This window comes from Choloepus didactylus, assembly GCF_015220235.1.
Source record: "Choloepus didactylus isolate mChoDid1 chromosome 23 unlocalized genomic scaffold, mChoDid1.pri SUPER_23_unloc14, whole genome shotgun sequence".
Lineage (NCBI taxonomy): Eukaryota > Metazoa > Chordata > Mammalia > Pilosa > Megalonychidae > Choloepus > Choloepus didactylus.
Genome location: NW_023637595.1, coordinates 72,121 through 98,626, shown reverse-complemented (window position 1 = coordinate 98,626; position 26,506 = coordinate 72,121). Strand labels below are relative to the sequence as shown.

At 38.7% G+C, this 26,506-nt stretch overlaps 1 protein-coding gene across 1 annotated transcript; it reads left to right on the top strand.

Annotated features, from left to right (window-relative positions):
* The first annotated feature begins 305 nt into the window (after nt 1-305).
* LOC119524986 (pyruvate dehydrogenase (acetyl-transferring) kinase isozyme 3, mitochondrial-like) lies at nt 306-26,506 on the top strand. The gene is made up of 3 exons (XM_037823697.1): nt 306-551; nt 22,604-22,745; nt 26,014-26,506. Exons 1-3 carry the CDS (start codon nt 446-448, stop codon nt 26,087-26,089), a joined length of 324 nt encoding a protein of 107 aa, XP_037679625.1. The 5' UTR covers nt 306-445; the 3' UTR covers nt 26,090-26,506.

The following is a 26,506-nucleotide window of genomic DNA, read 5'->3' as shown; positions in this document are numbered from 1 at the left end:
TTTGGGGCTCCCCAACACCTAGGCCACCTTTGGCCTGCGAAGGACACAGTCGGGGTCGGGGGTAGTCCAAGACCCACGGAGCGGGGGAGGGAGAGACAGAGGGGGTACGTCCCCTGCCCGACCCGACTAAGGAAGGCCAGGGAGTTGGCGGCCAATCAGCAGCAGGCCCGTGCGGTCTCGCGGCCTCGCGCGTTGCGTACGTGCGGCGACTGGCTCCGTCTTCTGAGCGGGGTCTGGGGGAAGCCGGCGGCGGCAGGTGGCGGCCGCGGAGCTGCTGTGGTGGCTATACTCGAGGAGCAGAAGCCAAGGCTGCGGCTGCGGCTGAGGCCAAGGCTCAGGCCGGGCTGCGCGCCTGGCTAACGTGCCTGACCCGCGCCACTCGGCTGCCTTGACACTCGGAGGCCGCCCGGACGTCTCGGCGGGTCTGTGAGTTGCCCCAGCGAGGATGCGACTGTTCCATTGGCTGCTGAAGCAGCCGGTGCCAAAGCAGATCGAACGCTACTCGCGCTTCTCGCCGTCGCCGCTCTCCATCAAGCAGTTCCTGGACTTTGGTGAGTGCCGGGCCCCAGGGCAGGTCGGCCGGCCAGGGCGCGGGGCCGCCGTCCTCTGGGCCGCTCCGTGGGGCTCCGCAGCCGCGGGGCAAAGTCCTTGGGAAACGCGGACGGGACTCGGGGATGCCGGGGGATGGGGTCTCTTCCGGGGGCTTGGATTGCGGGGAGCGGGGGGGGAGGGTCTGGCACCCCCACACCTGGCCAGGGGGTTAACTGGAGAACCGTCCCAGAACCCTCGATTCTGGGCGGGACGCCCCAAACCTGCCTTCGTTGGCTTAAATGTACCTGACAAACATCACCGCCCTCAAAATTTGGGAGCGGAATGTGGGTAGCTTTTTACTGTTTTCATATATAGATAATTTTGGTTGGGTAAGAGCTGTTTAGAAATGCCTGGAAGTCGAATAAATTATGTAATGACATTTTGTCCCTTCTCGGAGGTGTCTGCTGTGTGACTAGAGCGGCGGTACTCGAACTGTTGTCTTCAACGGCGAGCGCCTTTAGGTGCTGGGGAAGAGCGGACGTGAGGGCTGGTACCGTCAAACCAGGGTCCCTCACAACCCGGCCTCGTTGCCAGTCGTTTCGTCGTGCCTCTCATATTTTGTGCACCACTCACCTTCTCCCCCATCGGGTGGGCTGGTGGGTCACTACCACGGATTAAGGTGGGAGCTCAGAACACCTGATCTAACCTACCTGAGGCCTAACTGCGAGGGGAATGGATCCTGTTAACCAGACCGTTTGCCCAAGTGGTGCCGTTTCGGCCATGGGGCGAAGTGCTGAATGCGAGGGAGCTGGCTGTGAAGCACCTGAAAGTAAAACAGAAGTGCCCACCCAGGTCTCAGAATGGAGCTTGGCGTCCCAGAGGGAAAATCAAACCGAGCAACAAAGATATTCTAAGCTCTCAAGGGAAAATAATGGGGGCGGCTATTTAATTAATTAATTTATGTAAATATCAAGGGATGGTGTCAACTGGGCATAAAAACTTGAGGGTGGAGTAGGTAGAATATTTGGGAAAGGCCTGATATGCAAAATGTGATGTCCATACTTTCAAAAATCAAAAGTTGAGACCAAATTCAGTTTTAAGAAACCAGTTTGCCTGAGAATGATGAGAGAAAAAGTTCAAAGAAATGTTGATCTTTGCATCTTAAAGTTCGCTCCCAAAAGCTTTTCAATAGTTTTACTCTACCATTCCTGTCAATTTGTGAGAATTTTAGAGGTTTGAGGCAGCTCCTGGCTTCAGAGTTTAGAAGGAAAATGTCGCAGTTGCTATAAATAGGCATGTTTTCCATCTCTAATTTATGGTTTTGGAGAAGATGCTGAAGGTACCACCAACCTTTCATTAGGGTAAACTGAGACAGGTTATTTGACTATAAAAGAAACAAAGGGAACCCAGAAACTCCTAGTTCCTGCTTTCCACCCTCAAACTGGAAGTGATAGCTCTAATAGCTTGGATGAATGTTGGGTTGTTTCTATAGCAGCTAATGTCTATCCATGTTAATAGGTGTCTTGGCAAGGATGTTAGTTGAGTAGGAAAACCACAGCAGGGGGATAGTGTTATCATGGAAAACCTATGGGATTAGTATCTGGAAACAAATGTTCTAATTCTGGCTCTGCCACTAACTCATGGTGTGACCTTGGACAAGTGACTACCTCACTGGAGCTAATCTTCCTCTTTAGTAAAATGTATGGGGTATATCTGGTAATGTCTAAAGTACAGCTCTCAAACTATATGATTGTAATTTCAAAGGAAAGGGGATGACTTTTTTTTTTTCCCATCGACCAAATCTTTTGATAGATATTTCCCATAAAAGGCTTCTGATCTATTTTGGGAGGGTTGGAGGGATACACCAATCTAGGATAATGGGAGAAAAATAATATAAGTGTTTTCCTTATAAGGAAGCTCACAGAAGAGCTACATATAATTATAGTGGAATTGGCTAGGAATCACAAGCCTGGTGTGTAGCACTCAGAGATGAATCAGGTGGCAACCAGCTTATCTTTAATGACAAGACACTTAAAACAAGGGAATTGTCATCTCTACCTCTCCCTTTCTCTCAGTTCCTCTCTCTTTTGAGAAAATTCTGTTTTGGCAACTGATGTGGGAATTTGAGAGTGGACGTGGGGATGTTTTGAAGGTGAGGAGGAAGAGAGGAGTAAAGAGGCTGTCTGCCCCTTTATGATGGTGCGCTGCTGGGGAGGACCAACCCAAATGCTTAAAGGACCAGGTGGGGAGCAGCAAAATGAGTAAATGAAGCTGGCCAGGTGGGGATTGTGAAAACTCCCTGGGTCTATGCTGCTTCCAAAAGGGCACCCACTCCTCAGCTGCAGCTGATGGGCATCAATTCAGTATATTTTTAAAGACCTGTGGCTCCAACAAAATAGATGGATAGGCCACTTTGACCCACAGGCTGCCAGGTGGTGAACTTTATGACTTTCTCTCTGGTTACTTTACAAACAGGATATAAATTTTTGGCTAGACTAACTAGACAGGGACCAGAGAAAGAAAAATACACGGAATTTTTAATGTTTATAGTATTTGTTATAACCATATCAACGAACAAATTGAAGTTTCTACGGCCAGTAAAATAGCTTCATTATACTAATGATATCCCACTATAGTAAATAAGAAGATTTTCCTCCCTTGTTTTAGATGGAAGGATAAAACTGGTAAGTTACTTCTGAAGCAGTGATTTTATTTTAATGACTTCAGCACTATTGACGTTATATGGGCCAGATAATCCTTTGTTGTGGGAGACTGTCCTGTGCCTTTTAGGATGTTTTGTAGCATCCCTGTCCTCTACCTACTAGATGCTAGTTGCACCTCACCACCTAGTTGTGACAACCAAACATGTCTCCAGTCATTGTCATATGTCCCCTTGGGGGTGAAATCACCCCTGTTGTGAACCAGTTTTAAAGCATGTAGACCACTGGTTTTCATGCCTGGGCCCCATTCTCTGAGTTTCTGATGTAAACAGTCTGGGTTGGGATGCAGGGTATTGATATTTTTTGAAGATCCTCAGGTATTCTAAAGCAGCATAACCAGGTGGGGAACCCTTAATTTGATGATCTGAATCTAGATCCTCTGTGTGCCCTATTTCTCTATGCTCTTTAAAATAGTTTCTTGAACTCAATCCTTGTTTGAAATACGGCCTTCCACACAGGGGATAGTAAGTGTGCTCAATGGATTATTAGTTTATAATGTCAATGGTGCATGCCTAAGGGTGGGCTTTTTTAAAATGAGATTTTTTTTTTTTGGTCTGAGATTATAGTCACATGGTTCAAAATTCAAAAGGTACAAAAGGACACAGAGCTAAAGCCTTCCTATTTCTATTTACTAGTCACCTTTTTTTTTTCTGGCATTAACAGTAGCTTATTATACCTTTGTCTGTACTTTGCTTTTTTACTTAATATGTTAGAGAGCTTTCCATACCTTTACCTGTAGAGCTACCTTTTTTATTTTTATGGCTCTTGGGAATTTGGTTATATGGGCATACTATAATTTATTGGCCAATTTCCTATTAATGGCTAGTAGGTTGTTTCCAATCTCTGCTATTACAACGGTTGCTGCAGTGCATTATTATGTGCATTTTCATTTCATGCATATGTGAGTATATATGAGAAAAATTTTTAAATATAGTATGTCAAAAGGTATGTCATTTGTAATTTTGGTAAACATTGTGGAATTGCTTTCCATAGAGGTTGCCTGTTTACCCTCCCGCTAGACTTTTTTGTTTGTTTTTATTTTTTTAATTTTTTTAACTTTATTGAAAAATTAAAACAAACAACCCCCCCACAACATTTCAAACAAAACAAAGGATTAAGAAAAACAAATAACCTACAATAACTACTTTGCTTCCAACATGTTCCTACCATACCCCAAGAAAATTAATAAACCATATCTGAACAAAGGAATAAGAAAAACAAATAATCCAAAATAACTACATTGACTAGATGTTTTTGAGAGTACCTCCACTCTCAGTACTGTCGTCAGACTTTTGATGGGTGAAAAATGGTAGCTGGATAGAATTTTCTTTTCCCTTTGAGTATTTTTTTATTTTAGCTTTTTTTATGGAGAATTTAAACATATACAGAAGTAGAGAGGATAGTATGATGAACTCTAGGGTTCATTATTTTTTATTTATTTATGTATTTATGTATGCATTTATTTATTTATTTATTACTAAATTCAGTTTTATTAAAATACATTCACACACCATACAGTCATCCATGGTATACAATCCACTGTCCACAGTATGATAACATAGTTATGCGTTCATCACCACAGTCTATCTCTGAACATTTTCCTTACATCAGAAAGAACCAGAACAAGAATAAAAAATAAAAGTGAAAAAAGAACACCCAAATCATCCCCCCATCCCACCCCATTTGTCCTTTAGTTTTTATCCCCATTTTTCTACTCATCCATACACTAGATAAAGGGGGTGTGATTCACAAGGTCTTCACAATCACACTGTCACCCCTTGTAATCTACATTATTATATAATTATCTTCAGGAGTCCAGACTGCTGGGTTGGAGTTTGGTAGTTTCAGGTATTTACTTCTAGCTATTCCAATACATTAAAACCTAAGAGGTGTTATATATATAGTGCATAAGAATGTCCACCAGAGTGACCTCTCGACTCCATTTGAAATCTCAAATCATTTTGCATCCCCCTTTTGGTCAAGAAGATACTCTCAGTCCCACGATGCCGGGTCCACATTCATCCCCCGGAGTCATACTCTGCATTGCCAGGGAGATTTACACCCCTGGGAGTCGGGTCCCACGTAGTGGGGAGGGCAGCGAGTTCACCTGTCGAGATGACTCAGTTAGAGAGAGAGAGGGCCACATCTGAGCAACAAAGAGGTACTCAGGGGGAGACTCTTAGGCACCATTACATGCGAGTTTAGACTCTCCTTTGCAGTAACAAGCTTCATAAGGGCAAGTTAGGGTTCATTATTTTGATATCTGTGTGGTAATGTCTGTAGATATGTGTATATGCAGTCTTGTTCAGTTTTCTTAGCAATGTCATGCATGTTTCAGAAAAGTAAATAATTTCTTTTTCTATGCTAAGACCAATTTATCTTTTGAATTTTCTGTTCTTTAAAGGTTTAGTAGAATTCCACTATGAAACCTTTTGGGAATATTGTTCTTTGACAGCTTTCTCTATTCTGTGGTATTGATCTGTATAGAGTTTTTAGGAAATTAACCTAATTATTGAGTGTTTAAGACAATTTGCATGAGTTAGTAGTTTCTTAGTCTTCATTTACTTTGTGGTTATTTCTGCTTTATTTCTTATTTTTGTATTTGTGCTCCCACCCTCTCCCCACCCCAGGTTGATTAGGTTAGCTGATGGTTTAATGGTTGAATTTATTAGTTGTATGCCTTTGTTTTCCAGTTCATTAATTTCTGCTTTTATTTTATTCCCTCTGATATCACAGGCTTATTTATTTAAAATTTTAAACTTTTAATTTTGAAATACTTTAAAATTTATAGGACAGTTAGAAAAACAGTACAAACCTCATACAGAGAACTCCTGCATACATACTCCTATCTCCCCAGATACCCAGCTCCATTTTTCACATTTACCGTATCATTCTATCTACATCAGTCAATCCATCTGTCTCTTCATCTGTTTACCAATCCATTGTCTGAACACTTGAGTATAGGTTGTATACATCATGTTCCTTGAACAGTTAATACTGCCGTGTACCTTTCATAAGAATGAGGATATTCACTTATGTATTCATCTTAAATGCAATTATCAACTTCAAGAAATGTAACACTGATATAAAGTTTACAGTCTAGATTCCAGTTTTAAAAATACATTCCAATAAGGTCCTTTTGAGCCTTCTCTTCTCCCTTGTTAGAGCCCATCCAGGATCATGTATTGCATTGAATTGTCATTGTCTCTTTAATTGCTCCTCATGTTTATTTTGTTGTTATTCAAGTTTTTGAATTGGATACTTAATTTCTTTTTCTTTTTTGTTTAGTTTAGTATTTGAGGCTACAGTTTCCATGCTGAGCACTGCTTTAGCAGCTAATGTGTACTATTTGATCCTCCCCTCCCCTGCTATTCTGCATCTTCAGATTTTTATTCTTCTATGAACTGAGTTGTTTGAGAGACTTAAAATTTCCAGTGTGTTTTCTGCATTTTGATTTTATTTATGTCTGATTTTGTTGCATTGTGATCGGAAAATGTCTGGATTATTATTTTTTAATAGATGTATTCTTAGTGCACTATATGGTCATATCTTGTGAATGTTCCCATGGTCAGCAAAAGAGGGTATATGCTCTCATCTCAGGTTACAGAGTTTGATATATAAGATCTATTGTATTAATTATTGTTTGGTTTTTCTATACCTTTACTTTTTTTCATCCTCTTGATCTGCTGTGTCCTGGGAAAGTTAGTCTCCTAATATGATTGTATTACACCATATGTCTCTTGTTTTTGCTTTATGGCTGCTAATGCGATGTTGATGCTTAGATTTCATTATTATCATATCCTCATTGTGAGATGTACCCTTTAGCATTATAGAGTGTTACCTGTTTACTTGTTTAATGCTTTTTGGTCTGGATTCAATCTTATTTGATATTATGGCCTAGATCCCTGTTTTCTTCTTTGCATTTGCTGTTATAACATTGCCATCCTTTTATTTTTCAGTCTTCCTGTATCAATTTGCTTTAAAAATGTCTGCAAAAGTAGTGTAAAGTTGATGTATTGGTTTCCAAGTTGCTTGAGCTGCTAAAACAAATGTGTATTTGTTTTAGCAGCTTAACAACAGCCATTTATCAGCTCACAGTTGCAGTTATCTTCTGGCTGGCAGGCAATCTTTGGGGTTCCTCAGCTTTTGCATCACATGGCAGTGCACATAGTGGTGTCTTCTCCTTTCTCTTCCGTGTTCTGTTGATTTCCAGCTTCTGGCTGCTCCCTGTGACTTCTCTTTCTGTGTCCAGTTTCCTTTGCTTGTAAGCCATATTTGATTAAGGCCCACCCTCATTCAGTTTGGGCACCTTAACTAATAACATCTTCAAAGATTCTGCTTACATATGGGTTCACACTCAGAAGGACCAGGGGTTGGGACCTGGACATGCCTTTCATGGGGGACATGATTCAATCCCCAACACTTGGGTTTCTCTTTGTGAATCAGTCTTTTTCTTTTATGTGATAAGTTGAACCTGTTTATCTTTATTGATATGACAGATCTATCATCATCTGTAATGATAAAATCTGTAATTTTATTTTCCTCTGTTTTTAATACCTTAAAATTTTCTACCGTATTGTGCATTTGCTTTGTTCTTACATATTTCTTTTAATACATAGGTTTGAATTTTTGTTCCAGTGGTTATCTTTATAATTATTACTTTGTTTCTTTAGACTTTTTTGTCTAGCATAGTTGCCACTAGCCACCTGTGCCTAGTGAGCACTTGAAATGAGAGTGGTGTGGCTGAGAAACTGAATTGATTTAATTTAAATTTAAAACTGATCCTCGATTCAGTTCATTGGAAAACTTCTAAGTATGTTTAGAACAATTTGGGTTTGTGAATCTACATAATCAACTGTAAATTTTATGAAACCTCATTACAGGTCATTTTTGTCTGGTGGAGATTTAGCTTCCAAATGGAGAGATGCTGTAAGTATAAAATGCACACTGGATTTTGAAGACTTAGTATGAAAAGGTAAAATATCCTAATACTTTTTAATATTGACTACATGTCAAAATGTAACATTTTAGATATGTTGGGTTAAATAAAATATCAATATTAATTTCACCTTCTATTTCATGTTCATATGGTTGCTATAAAATTTGAAATTACTTTTGTGGCTTGTATTAAATTTCTATTGGATGACACAGCTTTAAATAGTATATATTAATTCCTTACTAGGACAATGGAAACATTGCCTTTCAGTGTTCAGAATAAATATTTGTTGATTTACTTTAATTTCTTAATATAACTTTTACATGTCTTGCTCCGCTTATTTCTCTATACCTGTTACTCTGGTTTTTTGGACCAATTTATTATCTTTGAATGGTGGTTAATGTTATGGTGATCCTTGTATATTTGCAAAATTTTGAGTTCTTTCTCTTTAGTTGTTTTGAATTGAAAATTGTAATAGTGATACAAGGAAAGGAGAATTTGGAGCATTCCTAGATAAATTAAAGATAGAACTTTCTGAATGTTCAATGAGTTGGTAGGAAATGATTCATATTTCCATTTGGACTTGCTTATCATCTTTCATTCTTACCCTCGTCAATTCTGACTCCTTCATTTACCATGTTTATCCCCTCCCTGCAGATTTATTTCCCATATGTTTTATTTCCCAGTTACTTTGCTCTTGTCTTTTGCACAGCTGCACTTATATTTGGTCCTGCCGCATTTTATTTTATTCCAAATTGTCTCTTTCCAGAGGTCAGTGCTTACCTCTTCTTTGAAACCTCCCTTGGTTTCCTCAGTTTAGTTTGATGCTGTCTGCATGGAGTAGGGTCTCCATAAATGTTAATGGCTGATGGCATGCCTGACCCCAAGTAAAGGTTATTAAGCATTATGTCAATTTAGTCAGTTGTTATAGAAGTTTAAACTCCCACAATATCCCCACATTTAAATATAGTATCTCCCAAACAAACCAATCAGTAAGCAGGTTATCTGGCAACCACACTGCCTTTTCACAGAACCTGTTTTGATTTCTACCATAATCACACAGCCTCTGTTTGTGAACCTTGGAGCCTTTAGCTATTAGAAGGCAGTAGCCGGTTTCCCTGCTTCTACTAGTCTAGAGTTTTAAGGGTCCAGCTACCTTCTCTTTTATTTTAGAAAGTATCTTAAGTTTCCAGTATCCACTGAGAAGTTGACTTTGGTTCCAAATGACTGCTCTTTGCAAAGTTTGTTTTTTTAAAGTCATTTTGCTCGCTGAAGCTTAATTACTACTGGGGAGAACGATGGTTTTGTTCCTGGAAAAGATGAAAAGTTTTCTTTAAACTATGACTGGGAAAAAGGGAAAACAATTGCTTTCTGAGTATGTTTATTTTTTACCTTTATGTATGTACATGACACACCTTTCCTTTTGTAAGCAGTAAGGTTTTTCTATATAAGGTATTGCCAAGAATTAGACTAACCTGTTTGCAGTGAAATATTCAGAATTAAAGGGGAAAAGAACAATTTGGGTATAGATAACTAATTTGGCTTACTGCATCTTGATCAATATTTAAAGAAAGAAATTAGCCTTTTGGGCCTTTAAGATCTGATTGGGCTGGATTCAACATAACTTGATTTATCAGGCTCTGGGGTGGCTCTAGGGCTGCTCTGAGGCATTAAAAGTGTAGCTTCTGCTTCATTGTCTTTGCAGCACTTGAATAAGTTTTTTGTGCTTTTGAAGGGGAGACAGCCACATTTTCTGATCTATTGATGGCTGGGTGGTTTCCTTTCATTAAGCTTTTGGAAAATTGAACAGACTGTGCCAAGATTTGGGAAACCTTATTTTTTGTTACTTGGTGGAGTCAAAATATCATGGCTTCTCCTTGTCCTTATATTGTATGGGCATTAAAATTTTTTTTTTTTTTTGCTTCTGTGATAATCTGATTTTGGAGTCGGGAAAATCCTCTTATTTTAGCAATACTGTGATATAAGACAAATCATTTACTTTATTTGCACACAGCCACCCCTCTTTGGTTACATATTGTCGGTGGCCTCTGTCTCTCCGCAACAGCAGAGATGAGTAGTTGCCACAGAGATTATGTGGCCTGCAAAGCCTAAAATAGTCACCATCTGGCACGTTAGAGAAAAGTTTGCTGACCCCTACTCTAAGATAGTTTAGTTCCCTGTTTAAAGAAGTGGACAGTGATCACTCTTAATTTGCATTTAATTGTTAAAGCTCTGTTTCTCCTGTGTGCTAGCAACACTAAACCTTGGCTCTCTGGAATGTTACATTGGGGATAGCTGAGACTTTCCCAGGTACTTGATGGTTTACCTGTAGAGTATAGGCCCCTAAGTGGAATTACCATGTGAAAGGCTTTGGGGGGATTTTCTAGCTTTAATTTACAGGGCTGTCAGCAAAGTGTAAGTGTACACCTTGTTTCCCCACAGCCCTGCCAAGATGAGGTTTAACGATTTTAATTCTATAATAGGTAACAGAAGCGAAAAGTCCCTCCCCCTGCCCCCCCCATAGTTTTATTCTCTGCTTTTTGTTGGTTGTAAAGTGCCTTTGACCATTTAGTGATTGGAATCTGGTGTTTAATTATTTGAATAAATTCTTTGTGTATATTTTGTATATTAAGCTATTGTGCTGTGTAATATTGTTTCCACTTTGTTCCCTTCTTTGGTAAAGTAATTATCAAACTATAAAATTAAAGACATCTGGAAAGAATATCTCTGTAATTTTACCGTCCATCTTTTGTGATAGTCCTTCCAGTTTATGCCCATATGTTTACATATGCTAATACTGTACGTTGGTTTCCCTTTTATTTAGTGCACAGTCTGAGCTTTTATATGTTTGGTATCACCTATATTATTCGCAGTGCTGTCTTTTATCTTAGATTTATCACCAAGAGCAGAGTTTGTAAATTGTGATTAAATCTGTCTGGAATTTATTGCTGTTTCTGATGTGAGTTTTGTAGTTAACTCACTTTTGTTCTTTTCTGCTGTCTGATTGTGCAACGGTTATTAAGACTTCAAATCTTTCTGTGTTGTTGTTTCTGGTTTATCATACATTGTGTTCACAGAGTAGATTTGTGGACTCTATTCAATAGGAAAACTCTTCCTATTTTAGTTGAATATCTTTTGTTACCTTTTGCTTTGCAATTTTTGTTGAAATTTGGTGTTGGACAGTTCCTTATTACTTTAAAATTTTAAAAAAACTGCTTTTTTTTTTTGCCCACTTCTTGATAAATTAGTCAACTTCTATAAAATGTGCTGAGGGGACTGTGGATGAGTTGCCAGTGCTCAGAGGCTTTCCATCTTTGTCACGCAAACTGTCATATCACAGGTTGCAGCATCTTCGGGTTAGCCAATTTCACTTTTATGGCAAGGAGGACTAGTTTACCTCCATACTTCCCTTTGTGACAGAGGCGGGTTTGATGGTGATACACAGTGGGTCTCTTTCATATCTTTCAGGGAGAACTGCATTCTTGGTCAGTGTCTCATCTTTACTCTGAGATTATACTGTCTGCCATAAATAAATGGCACAAAAATTTACCGCAAACTGTTAAGTTTACACAGGTTGATATTTATATTCACTCAGTAATAACATTCAGAGCTCTAACTCAGTATATTATCTCCCCAAGCATCACCGAAACAGTCATGACTGTGTTTTCATTCTTAGACTTGACCTGTGATTCCAGTCAACTGTTTGAGTTGTACCAGGGTTACAGTGCGTGGAGAGCAGTAAATAATATTTTCATTTTTTGAGAATAAATTGCTGAATAGATCTCTACTATTTTCCCACACCATGGGATGAGATATTTTCCCATGTGTCGTTGGCCAGAAAACATTAGGGCCCTTTAAATTTGTAGTAGACATATCTATTTCCAACAATTGACATTTTCATAGGCCAGAGTATATTCAAGCTTCTGTCTGAACCTTTTCTTGGATATCTTCTGGTAGAGTACAAGGTTGTCTTAAGCTTGGTAGCAGATATTTCTTAATACCTGACTTTGGACTTTGTAGAAATTTGGTTAATTTCTCCTGATTCTGAGATGAAATAGAAAGCAAAGCAGTAATTGCTGTTTGAGTATTTCTATATTGGTCAAGTAATGTGCTCAAGTGAGCACTTTCTTGGTAACAGCCGCCCCCGCCCCGCCCCGGAAAAAGCTGTTTGGCTCTCTGTCTCCTGTTCTCTAGAAACTGCCCTACAATACACAAGGGTACTGCTTCTTGTGCTTTGTGCTCTTTGCATATTTTCCACCATCTCATCTCTAGCCTAGGAACTCATGTTCTAGCTTCTTTTACCTGAGCTTGGCTTCAGTAAAGCTGTTCAAGAAGGAAATGAAAATGAACTCCATATGGAAACTGAAAACGAGTCAATTCACCTAGCATTTACTGAGTACTTACCTGCACTTGGTGTAAGATATGGTATCATTTAATTGTCACACCACTCATGTCCACTTCACAAATTAGGAAACTGAAGTTTAGAGCAAGTAAGGAAATTACCTACATGTAGTAGGCAGTAAAACCAGGTCTCTGGGTTGAAACCTCACTCTTGCTGAGAAAGTGGGTAAGGGGTTGTGTGTAGTGTGTGAACAAAACAAACTGGGGGCAGGGATCAACAAGTGTACTGTCATTGCTTGTCAGGAGTTACCACATCCTAAAGCTCAGTCATTTCCTTCATGAATTTGTTCAGCAGTTTTTATCTTCCCCATCTAAGAGCATCTAAAGGAGAAAGGACAAAAAAAGGTAGTTGATAATGCTGAAAAGTCTCTTATAGAATGATGATGTTTGTGGTCAGTTTCCTGAGGCTGGAACAAAGCTGAAATCTGAAAATAGAGACTAAAAATAGATGGGTAAATAGAAAAGTTTTGTGTGCTTAATAGCCACTGTCTGAGCCTGAGGAGTACTTTGATTTTTCCCCCATTGAATTTTTTTTTAGATGTTAGTGGTTCCCAGGCCTGGCTGCTCATGAGAATCACCTGGAGAACTCCTAAAACGAGTGATACCTGCACCATATGCAAACCAGTTGATTCCATCTCTGTGGTGGAGTCAAGGCACTAAAATTTTTTAGTCCTACAGGTGATTGTACTGTGCTTCCCGAGTTAGGAACCACTGTGTTTGATCTCTTAGAGTCTGTGAGATGTCAAAGATAAGAATTTAGGAGGTCCTCAGCATTAGTTGAACATTTTGGGTTTGGAATGAAGTGGAAACCGAGGAGCCCTAGGAAAATGCCAAGATATAGTTGTTGCTTTTGAGGAGCTTATAGGTAAATGAGAACCTGGGACAAATGCATAAGGGTATATATGCTAGCCAAAATGTATAAATCCTGTGGGTTTGTGGCATGCTTTCCTGCTGTTTCTTCCTCTCCCTTAAAGATTTTGTGATAGGTGAGGTTTCTTTAGGTTTCTGGGCATGCATGAGGTGTTAACCCAGTTGTCCTTTTTACAAAGTGTCTTAAGAGACTTTCTGGATAAAGAATAAAAATAGAACAAATGTAAATGTGTATGCTCCCTTCCTTGGCTCTTTACTCCTAGCAGGGCTCTTCAGAATTGTCCCAGAACCTACATTAATAGGCATGGTGGGTGTATGAGGAATAACTAAAGTTTAGAGACACAAACTAAAATCATATCCTCTTAGATTCATTTAGTGGGAACTTGAGCTTAGAAATCATCTGTCCAGCCTCTCCAGTTTTACACAAGAGAAAATGGAGGACATAAGTAAAGAAGAGACTGTTCAAACCATCAGCTAGTTGTTGACATAACGTCTTGGCCACCTCTTCCAAAGTGAACCAGAAATAGTTCTTTCTAGGAGGTGAAGGGAACTTGGATTTGTGTACCACCTCTGCCAGAAAGAGTAGTAGGACAATTTAGCTGCAATTCTCATAACATTCAGGTGAAGTAGATGCTTCCACTTCTTGGATGTAGAAGCTGAAGCTTAAATGAAGTTTACTATCTTGCCTAAACAAGGTTTGGGGTGAAATCACTTTTAAAATTCAGGTAGATTGAACTCTAAAACCTATGATCTTTTCAATTCAACATAATATACCACTGCCCCTAATACAATTCTTTGTAGCAAATATAGACTAGTCATATAATTTCAGAGCTATCAGGTTGATACCCATTCCATTTACTTACATCAAAACAAGGTAGTCCTTTATGTCTAGAGCTTATCTGATTCTCAGATGGTGAAAGAAAAGCTTATTCTTGGAACTACTACAGAGTGAAATATTAGACTGTTCTTGTTCTAAGGACCACCCCTTGTTAATCTGCCTATTGTCTCTGGAAATATTACAGACTAGTACTCTAGTCTTAACTTCTGGTACATACAAGCATTGTGCACTTGGGCAAGTCACCATGCTTCAGTGTCCATATCTGTGAAATAGAGATGATAGCATGTTATCATCGGGTTGATACTGAGAAAGTGCAGCACGATGCATGGCACATATTAGGTGCTCTGTAAATGTCGGTTATGTTTTTATTATGGGAAGTTAGTGACACAGCATTTCCTGGATGAAATCTGATTTCTGCTAAGAAGGATAGTTGGGTAGAGAGCTCTTATACTTGAAGGTTAATTATAGTAAAGTTTGTTGACCAGTGGTCTCAGTCATATTAACCAATCATTTTTCAAGAAGCACAGTACTTTTGGCTCATTTGTGCTTTGAGCTTGACTGACTTTAGACTCCCTTCATTCACTTTAATGGCTAACTCAACATTTTGCCTCAGTTAACTTTAAAAATGGGTACACTGTGACTTTACTTACTATTTCTGCTTCCATGACAACAAGGCATCCTGTTACTTGCCAGTCTACTTTAGGATTAGATCTTATACCCCCATCTGGACTTCGGTTGATATGGATCTGTGTGTTGGCCTTGGCTATGATTGCTATGCACGTAGTCTGGCTGGTCAGAGCTCTCTTTGTGATGTCATTTCTGATGTTTGTGGCTACTCTTTCTATTCGGTGGCCCAGCACACTGTATTGACTGCTACTGCTACTTTATTTTCTCCTTCCTACTTAACTTTTGGTTCTTCCCTAAGTTTAACCTTAACCAAATATGTAGAATGAAGTGCTCCATAAGAGAATTTACCTTTACTGGCAAATGTTATCGTGAACCCCTGCATTTTATTTGCTACCATAAGTTTATATTTAAACTTACTAGATATTTTTAATTTTCAGTTCAAATCAGAAAATATTTAACTACCTACAATGTGCCAGTTACTGTGCTGATGGAATCTTCAGTTATCCGAGGAATACCAGACATAGAATTCAGTAATTGGGGCAACAGCAGAGAGGTTGCCCAAGCAGAGAGCTTAAATTCTGGGACTGTGATGAAATCCATTTATAACTCTCTTTGGTTTTATTTGGGATACAAAGAAGCAGGGTTCTCACTGTTTATGGAGATACAGAGTTCAAGCAAACAGGAATTCTAAAGAGAGGATCAAGGTGCTCGTGGTCGCTACTCATTTTCCCTCAGCACAGGTGTATGTCCTCCAGGGAAGGATTCAGTAACCCCCACCTACCTTAATTAAGAACCGTGTCATGACTTAAGAGTTTTATCCTTTCCTATCAGAGGGACAAAAATCATAACATGTGGGTGCCATGGGTTTCAGACTACATTAGAAGGATCTGCATATAACAGCATGTTTTATTTGAGATTTTTGCATTTTAAAATAGAATGGCTGTAAGTTATAGGAAGACTTTTTTTTCAAAGACTGCTTCTTTCAAAACACCATTTTTTAATGACTGCTTGTCTCCCCATATATAAATTTAAGTATTGTAGTTTATTTTACTATTCCCTTATTGTTGGATATTTAGATTGTTTTCAATGCCTCCCCCCTCAAACCTTTATTTGGAAAAATTTCAAACATCCAGAGAAGTTTAAAAAGTAACACAGTGAGTACCCATGTATACCATGCATCTAGAGTCGCCAGTTATTTTGCCATATTTGCTTTCTCTCTGCCCCCCTCCATCAGTCTGTCTTCCTCCTTCCTCCCTTTCCTTCCTTCCCTCCCTTCCTCTCTCCCTCTCTCTCTCTCACTCACACACACACACACACACACACACACACATTTTTTTGCTGAATCATTTGAGAATAAGTTGCAGACATCATGACTCTTTATCTCTAGATATTTAAGTAGGTATGTCCTAAGCATAAGAGCATTCTCTTAGCAACCACTATACAGTTTTCTCACTTGGGGGGATTTATCACTGGTATAATTATAAAATAAAATGTTCAAATTTCCCCTCATGGTGTCCATGGTGAACAGCACAAGTCTAGAAGATACTCAGGAGGCACTGTGTCCAAGAAGGCTGCAGCTGTGTACAGCAGAGCCCAGGAGGGGTTCGCAACTCAGTACTGCAGTACCGTGGTTAGAAGAGCAGGAATGACAGATAGTGCTGGCTGAATGAAAATGGAAGCATTAACAGGAAGTCTGCAAAGGGAACGGTCACCCTTGAACCCCCCCATCAAAACTTTAGTAGGCATTTACCCCTAGGCAAAAAGGTTCTTCGCTTAAGACACTAAATGAGCTGTTTAAGAAGAATCAGAGAAGCTGGTATGGTATAGGACCCCACAGAAAAGCCCCATACAAACAGGTATTTGGGGAGCCACTCCTCCGGAAGTTCCACAGGGCTCCCAGTCAGTCTTACTGTCAAACTTGACTGATCAACCAAGGTTCACCAGACATCTGAGGACAGCCTACAATGAGAAAGAGAAAGACTAAGATAAATAAATAGACAAAATAAAATGACCCCAGAGGGAACAAATTCAGGGAATAGGAGAGTGCTTTAAAATACAAGTTGAGAAATAAATCAACTTTTACAACTTCTCATTAATGTCTTATTGCAGATTGTGTTTTTCAAAGATGAATGCGACAATACTTTTCTACAGTATGACCTTGCCACTTCTCCTTCAAGAGGGGGAGTCTAATTTCCTTCCCCTTGAATCTATGCAAACTGGGGCTGCTTTAACCAGTTGAGTGTGGCAGAAGCAGACTAGCCATGTGACTTCTGAGACTGGGTCATAAAAGGCCACGTAGCTTCTACTTTAATTACTGAAGCCATGTAAGAATCCTACTAACCTGAGGCTGCCATGCTGTGAGGAAGCCAAGCCAATGGTGAGGTTGCCCAAAGGTGCTCCTGTAGGCAATCCTAAATGTTGAGTAATCGTGGCCTAAACATCAGACATGTGCATGGAGAAGCCTTTAGATGATTCTAGCCCCATGGTCTAGTCACCCCTACCCCTACCCAGCCTTTGCGTTTTCCCATCTGAGGGCCCAGACAAGCGATCTCTCCTGTGTCCTTTCTGAATTCCTGGCCCATAGCATCTGTGAGTGTAATAAAATAGACAGGCTAAAAGAAATAGTGTAATATCTGGATCTTATTGGGGCATTACATTTGATCGGGAATAAAATGTATGTGAAATCCTCAATCTTCAGCTCCTTTCCTCTGAAATTTTTGGCCTACTATTATTCATAATAACCAAATCACGGTCTGGCCTAGAGTGGAGGCAGCCCCAAGTTTGGTGGACCCAAAATCTACCTATTTTGATCTCTTTAAATTCAGTAATAAGTTTTCCCAAAGTAAAGAAAACTGTCAAACTTCTGAGGCAGTGAAATACTACTTGTGGACATGAAGTAAAACCTTTTGAAAGTATTAGTGAAACTAGAACAATAAGAAATTCTTCCGAAGGACATTCACAATAATTTGACAGCACTATATTCAAATTTCAGGTTGTTTCTTTTGAGGGACTATTTAATTAGTCATTGTTTAGCCCTGGCAAATCCAAGAATTAATTACTTAGGCTCCTAAAATTCAACGTTTTCAAAAGATTGACATTTTATAAATAAAACTGGAGGAAAAAAGTCAAAGAGCCACCCCTAAACTGTTTTCTCAGTGATAGTATTTTGTCCATGTAACACGATTAATGGGAAAGATACATTGCAAATTATTTAATGCCAGACATTTAATTGACAATATTTAGAAAAAGTAGCATTATTAGAATGAGCTGATTATTTTGTTGGTTTTTGGGTTCCATAATTTTTTCATTTATTGCTCCCTTTTTCCACTCCCTGATCCCATTATTACCAGCCCCAAAAGACACCCCCACCTCCCACCAAGTGCTAAAGCTGTAAGATATGGACAAAGATAGCCTTCAAATATCCCACAAAGTTGATTTGACATTTTAGGGGGCGTTGTCTTTACTGATGGTAAGAATACGAAATGTGTCCTCAACCCTCTGCTTTAATTATGTTTTTTTAACAGGTGACTTCATTAACTGAAGAAATAATAATTTTTTCTGCTTCCTGTAAATTAGTTGAAAAATAGATTAGAGGCCACCACGGAAACTAGGTATAAAGAATCACAGATCTGTGTACTCTAGTTCCCAGAAGGCTAGTCGAATGCTCCTTATCAGTGGCCATCCTGTAGTCTCACCATAAGGAGGGCTGCATTGAATTGAAAGTCATTGGTATTTCTGAGTCTATTCGTCCTATGTCTTGGTGAATGTAATCTTTCTAGGCAAGGTAAATGTAGTAATTGTCTTCAGCTTTCCAGTGAAAGGGCAAAGTATAAAACAAACAGAAAACAGAAGGGAAGAAAGGGTTATCATATTAGGAAGAAAAACTGAAGAAATACATGAGTAAGCTTAAGTCAGAAACTTATTTGCATTCACTAAGTCAGTATTTTCTAAGCCTTTTTACCTGTTTCCTCTTTGCCATCTTATCTTCTGAATTGATGCTAGAGAAAAAATTAATTGGTAAGTTTGAATAAGGTGACGTATATGGGGAAATGCAGAATAAAAATAGAAAATAAAACTTAAGGAATGTAGAGAAGCCAAGTAAGTGCAAAAAAAATGATTTCAAATAACTGGAAAATACTCAGTATGTTAGAAGATTTATAAAACCAGAACCCTTTTGAGAGAACATTCCATTAAAACCAAAAGATTTTTCTTTTGTAAATTTACTTTTAAAATGTTAGAACCTGGGCTAAAGTGATACATAAAGCCCTTTTGATTTAAACAATATTCGGCATTAATGCATAGGATAACATTTTTTTAAACTTACAAGAAATGAGGAAAGCCACAGAAAGGTTAAAAAAATCTGGCCTTTTGTATTTATTTTTAGGCTCACTAATTAACTAAAAAAGGCTTATCCCACTTCTAAGCTGATATGTAATTAAGGTATCTGAGTACAAAGAATTTGTCCCTAAAGCTAAATTAGGATGTAATAGACAAAAAATGAGATTTTCCAGCTACTCTTTTAAAAAAATATGAACTTCTAAACGTATTGTCTCTCTTTCCAGTAAATAATTGAGAAGCTACCACATGTGAAGCACTGTTAACAGGTGCCATGGGAATATGGAGACAGAAGAAATAAAGTTTTTTTTTCCCATACTAGTTTATAAAAGGCTGCTACTCCAAGAAGGTTAGAACAAAATGCTTCCTGATATTTACCTTGGCTATCTGAAATCTTGCCTAGTAGTTGCGTTTTCCATATGGTGCAGAGTTTCCCAATACAAGCACCAAGACTTTTTACTTTAAAATAATGAGTGGGGGAGACACAGAACACACTTTAATCCTTTTTAAATTGTGTCGAATCGTTACATGAGCACAGACTGCACTGAGGTAGAATGCAGTTGTGCTCTCAGAGCTTACCAGTATCAGACCATTTCATCTTTTTTTTTTTTTTTTAGACCATTTCATCTTCTACCATATGGCCTTAGACTTGATTATCATTGTCATCACCATTAGGGATAGCTATTTAATGCACCTTTCCTGCCAAGTTTTAAGAACTTGTCAATGTTAAATATTAAGCACATTTCAATTTTCACCCCTACTTTTGCAAAATAAGTACTATATTTTATAGATGGTTACACTGAGGTGTAGAAGTGTTTAAAAAAAAAACTAGCCTAAGTTCATAGAGGTTGTAAGTGCTTGAGTCGAAATTCAAACCCAACTGTGTCTTAACTCCAGCACCAGACCTTGACATTACTGTCCTACAGAGCCACGAGCCTTTATCTGAATTCTGAAGTCCAAAAAGCTCTAAAAATTGAATGTTTTTTTTCATGAGTTTGATGCCAGAACTCATTTCCTGGCAAAACCTGACCTGAACTGACTTGAGGCTACACTTTATCTCTTACTGTAAATGTTCACGTATTTCACTCCTGATATAGTGTGTCTATATAATGTACCCTATTATACAACATATGGTATGTATACCTTTTTACCTTCCTAAAATCCAAAAATCTTTACGTTCTGAAACCATCCAGCTCCTTGCGTTTCACAGAAGAGAGGGTGGACCAGACACTTGGCATCTCGTCTCCACAAGCCAACTGTCATTTCTCGTCATTCTCCCTCTTCACCCTATCCTTGGGCTTCTATTTTACTGCTTCTGATATGCTGTGGTGAACGTAGAAATGTAAACATATAAATTTTCACTACCCCAAAAAACTCAGATAATTTTTTAGAATAACGAGTTCATACTGGTTCTCCCAGTTCCCGTTCAACACCACAGGGCTCTCCTTCTTCTTCATTCCATAATTCCCTTCTCCCATGGCAAGAACCTTAGCATTTCTTTTGTGCTTTAAAAATATTAAAGGTATGTGAACATCTAGATTTACATTTTAAATTAGATAATAGGTCCTTCATTTTATCACGAGATTCACTATGAGATTCTTTTAAAATACCAGCGTTTTTAGTGCATTTATTATCTCACCTATAAAATTATACAGAACTTGTTAGGGGATAGTGTATATTACCTGAAGCAAAATAAACACAGTTATTTTAAATGTTAGTAGCTAAGGCCAGATGAGTGTGTATAGAGTGGGTGTTGAATGGTCATTGCTGGGGTATGCCACCCCCCCTTACTTGGAGTGGGTTTTCTGTGGATTAAAGTATTCATTATGTGAAAGTGCTAAGAGTCGAAGAAAGAATGATTGTTCAAGATTTCCTGAAGACCTTCAGTACACTCTCTTAGAATGAAAGAAATGAGTGATGGAAATGAGTGTTTAAGACTTTAATCTTTTATTCTAAGTTTTTTGGAAATGGAGAAGGGGAGACGGAGCAGTGGTGAAGAAAGTTTCTACAGATGGCTTTCAAGAGTGAGCTCCTTTATTTCAACTCTTGCTCAGTGGGGAGAGGAAAGGAGTAAAGCAGAACTTGTCTGAAAGTGTTAAAAAACGTGTCTTATCTCTGTCTCTCCAATTTGCTGCCTTTATTACATGTGGAAGAATAAGGAGAGTGTGGACAGGAAAATTATTAGATGAGCTCTTCTTCTCCCTTTCTGAGCCTGGCCCGGCCCTGATGTTACCCATTTGAGAATGACCTCCAGGGACTGTGGAGCATCAGGAAGGTTGTACAGGTGTGAGGGAGATGGGATGGACCCATAAATATCACTAAGGGCAGAAGAAGAACTAATGTTTATTGAACACTTGCTCTGTGTCAGGCTCCATGTACCTTTTCACATTTAGTCTTTACAGAAACTGAAGTTTCATCCCCATTTTACAGATAAGGCAACTGAGACTCAGAGAGGTTAAGAAGCTTACCAAAATTTTCACAGCCTCAATATGGAGAAGATGGGACCAGAACACATTTCTGACCGTAAAGCTCACGTCCTTTCCGTCATGTCCCTCATCCCCCAGCCATCATAAGGTTTACAACAGGGCTGGGGAAGACCAGTCCTAGAACTACTCTGGCCATAAGGTAGCAAAGGAAGGGGCTTGGGTTTCCCAATTCAGGTGGCTGGGTACCTTTTCTCTCATTGTGTCCTGTTTACATAAACTTTATGCACAACCAGTTCAGGGCAACTTCCAGAAGACTCCCTGATCTTAACAAGAGTAGATCTCTCCGTTTCTCAGTGCTCCCATGAACTGGTTTTTCTGACATATCCAAGTCCTGTGTCTTAGTCAGATCCCCACCTTTGGAGTCAAGTGGTCTGTGGCTACTTCCCAGAGTGGTAGAGCTGTGGTCCCTAAAGATACACATTGGAATAAAATTTTAGGAAATAGTTGGCACACAGTAGGTGCATGTTTGTGGAATGAATGGATCCATTGCCTTGGGGGAACCCCTAGGAATAGGAGTGGATTTACATGTACTAGTACTTTCGTACTTGGCAGTTACCCCTTAGTGTTTATTTGAAAACAAATTCGGATTATATCCTAGGTCGCTTTTATGTTACTGCTGGTAACACTAGGTACATACTTCTGTTAAGAAAAAATGGCTTTCAAGGTTGCCTCTTGGAATACATGTTATTTTTCAATTCTAATTATTTTCTTAAACTTGTTATTTCAAAGAATAAAAATTTAACTAGAGACTGAAGGATTATTTTTCTTTTCCTAACCAGTAACTGTGCTACCATTGGAGCCCCTCATTACTACTTGTGTGAGATTGTAAAATCATGGAACATTTTTCATCTCTTAATAGGGAGAGACAATGCATGCGAAAAAACATCGTATATGTTTCTACGAAAGGAGCTTCCTGTGCGACTGGCTAACACAATGAGAGAAGTGAATCTTCTTCCAGATAACTTGCTTAACCGGACTTCAGTAGGATTGGTTCAAAGTTGGTAAGTAAATAGTGGCTTAAAATGGGTCTTCCTACAAATGCTCTGAATATTTGGCATTGGGACTGTTCTCCGTAAAAGTACATGTACTGTCTGGTTAGGAATGAGTCATTCAGCATAGCTGGGTTATTCAGGCAACTAAGAGTTGCTTCTTTTATGGCAGACTGTTCAACTTAAAATTGTTTTGATGAAAGTATTTCTAAACTTTGCTAGACCCTTCCTTGACTTTTCAAATTTCATTTTTCTGGTTAAATTTGATTTATGCTCATTGTTTAAGAAATGGGAAAGTACAGAAAAAATGTAAAGGAACAGCAGTCCTTTGAGTAGGAGGACGTTTGCTGCTTTTATCAAGTCTCAGTCTTGCTCCTTTTGTTTTCCTTTTAAAGAAGTTCCTTGAAGGCAGTACCTCTTTTAAAACATATTCAGTCATTTAAAAGGGAAGCTCAGATTAAAAAAAAAATCAGCTATCTGATGTGCTTCATTTCCCTATTAAAAGTATGAAAAATCTTAACAGAATATAAGGTAAAGTTAAATCAGTTATAGCTCTGATGCTTAAAGCATATATTATTTATTGAGGAAGTTGGATTTGTGATTAGACTACCCACTAGGTAAATAGGGTGAGGTCAGTGAGTGGCAGAACGTAAGAGCAGATCTTACATAAAGCGGATCTTAAGTAAGAGCAGACAGCCTGCCTGGGCACTTTTAGAAAAGGATTTGCATATATTTGAGAAACATTTGCATGTCTCGTCTAGTATAAAAGCAAGGTAGTAGTCACTGGAGAAAACTGAGGTAATTAGACATGGCTCTAGACTCTAGGAGTTTGGGAGGCTATGTGGGATAAGTGCTCTCGAGCAAGTACAGAGAAAGTACTGTGGGATCACAGAGGAGGGGGTGAAATGTCACTTGTGGTTTTTGCACTGCCCCTTGATGGGTGGGTCGAATTGACAGGTATAGTTAACAGGGAGAAGTGTTCTAATGGGAAGTATATAATCACTACGGAGGGCAGGGGAAGGATGCTGTGGTGAGGATTTTAGGTCGGCTAGATGACTTTCAAGTCTCCTGTTTTGGGCGGCAGTGACAGATGTTAACTATTGCTGATAATGGGTGTAAAAGTTACTTCAGGTGCATCAAAGTGAATTACTGGCAAAGAATAGACTCAAATTACTGTATCACCTGTTCTTTGTCTCCTCACCATTCCTCTTCCACATCCATTCTAAGCATATGCATGTTGTTTCTTCTTTTTCTTTTTTAAAAACATTTTATTTAGAAATAATTTCATATTTAACAGAAGAAATTCCTGTGTACTTTCACCCAGATTCACTAATTGTTAACATTTGGAAACATATTCTCTGTCATATTCTTTCTCTGTCTTTCTCTACTCTCTCCATCCATCCATCCATCCATCCTTCCACACACACATATACGTAATACACACGCACCGTTTTTTCTCCCTGAGCTATTTGGGTTAATGATAGACATCATGCCCCTTTGCCCCTAAATACTTTAGTATTTATTTCCTTAGAACAGACATTTAGATACCCATGGTATAAGTATCAAATTTGGGAAACTTAACATTGATACAGTAGTCTTTTCTAATATGTAGAACTTATTCTCATTTTACTAATTGTCCTAATAATTGTTCTTTTTAGCAGTTTCCTGCCTGATTTTGGAATCCAGTTCAGGATCCTGAATTGCATTTAGTTGTCATTTCCTTTTCTTTTTAAAGCGTATCTTATGTATAGCAGGCTGTGAATCCTGCGTCTTTCCCCTCAGTCACAATTTGTTCTTGCTCTCTTGACTTTCAGGCTAGGCACCTCAGCATAATCTTTGATTTCTCTCTACTTAGGACTTTCCTCTTTAAACTTTGAATGAATTTTCTTTTTAAAATTGAATGAATTATCCTGTTCAGACAGGACCATCCCTGAAAGGGATGAGATACCTCATTAAAATTTTGCTTGTGTGTGGCAGGGCAGAGGGTGTCACCAGAGGATTGTTGACTTTACCTGATGGTTTTATAAATATCTAATCCATAGCCTTATGTGTTCAGAGACTAAAAAATATATATACTCAGGATGAGCATACCTTATTATTAAATGCATTGTCACAAAATTCATGTGGTGCTGCTTAATTAAGTGGCATTCCTATTTATGTATCTGTATGAGTAACAGTCATTTTTAGTTACTGGAGTGCCCTCCTCTTCTATCCAAAGCTATGTAATGGGATTCCTTGTAACTGATTGTTAGACTAATTAGAATAAATGGATACTTCTTTCAGGATGTGTTAAGGCCCACACCTCTAAGTAATGGGAATATCTGAATCCTCACCAGTTTCAACAAGTCCTGTCTGGATATAGCTGCTGTAATAATATGCCTTTATGAATCCTATTTTTCTGTATTCTCTAGATATTCATGTTGCACACAATGTTTCTTGTACTGGTCCTGATTGAGATATGTAGCCATTCCTAATCTAGAGGCTGTTTCTGAAAGGCCTAAGAGGCAGTCTTCTCTATTACATGTCGATGAAATTAGTTTACCTCGAAGAAGGATCCTTCCTTTTTTTCTAGTTCCAAGTTCTTGGAGTACACTTTAATGTCACACATCTGCTTCTTAAAGTTTGTATATACTTTTTTGGGACTCAAACTATAGACTTGCTGTATCATTTAAGATACATTTGGTTGCAAGTAGCAGAAATTAAAATGAAACCTGGCTTAAAACAATAAATTGGCTCATGTAGCTATAAGGTCTGGTCATAGGATGAGCTTTCAGTGTTGGTTTGATTCAGAGATTCATGAGGTTACCAAGGCCCTGCTTTCCAAGATGTTGTCTTTATTTTAAGGCTGGATTTCCTCCTGGGGGCAGAATAGCTGCAGCAGTTTCAGGCTTTACATCAGCATAGCATACTGTACAGAAGCAGAGCAAGTTGATTTCCCTCCCAGAGACCTCTGACAAGTCTTCCCTCTTATTTTACTGGCCTGAATTGAGGCATATACCCATCCCTGAGCCAATCTCTGTGTTCCAGGGAATGAGATGCAGTTATAGGCTTAGACCTGGATTACTGGATAATTAGTGGCAAGAAGAATGAGGTTATCCATAGGAAAATGAGGCTGCCCAGGACCTTAGAGTGGTATTAGCTTCCCCTAAAGCTCTTGGGCTGCCTTGGGGTCAGGCATGGAATGGATACCTGAATGAAAATTTGGGCTACTCTTAGGAAAGACCTAAAGGAAGAATGGATGCTGAGTAGGTAACTGACACAGTAACTCTTCTTTTTTTAGGTATATGCAGAGCTTTCTTGAGCTTTTAGAATATGAAAATAAGAGCCCTGAGGATCAGCGGGTTTTGGATAAGTAAGTATAGTACCAAATTTACCTGAAGATAAAAATATGTAATTAAAAGAAGTTTTGGTAAATGGAACTCATGTCATTAGGAACCAAGAAATACAACTTGGATGAATGCATTGGGTTTCTTTATGGGTAACAACAAGATTCCTTTTTTAAATTTTTGAGGTTAAAAATTTAATATAGTACAAAAGGCATAATGACAGCTCAAAACATGCTTCATGATTTCAAGGTGAACCTGGCATTCACCGTAAATATTGCAGTAAATGTTCCACCTAGTGGTAATTTTAAGAATGTAATGTCCTCAGTATATGGCTGAATTTATCTGCTCAGTCCTTTAGAACTTAAAAATTTTTTTTTCAATGGAATATTATGTTTGACCTCAGAAGATCTATAATGGTTTTATTTTGGAGAAACAACGTGTGCTTTT

What these genes read in the sequence shown, in the direction of transcription:
- LOC119524986 (XM_037823697.1), top strand. Translation starts at nt 446, where the DNA reads ATGCGACTGTTCCATTGGCTGCTGAAGCAGCCGGTGCCAAAGCAGATC. An exon ending in CAAGCAGTTCCTGGACTTTG is followed by an intron (nt 552 to 22,603) that starts GTGAGTGCCGGG and finishes ATCTCTTAATAG; the next exon opens with GGAGAGACAATGCATGCGAA. An exon ending in GTAGGATTGGTTCAAAGTTG is followed by an intron (nt 22,746 to 26,013) that starts GTAAGTAAATAG and finishes TTCTTTTTTTAG; the next exon opens with GTATATGCAGAGCTTTCTTG.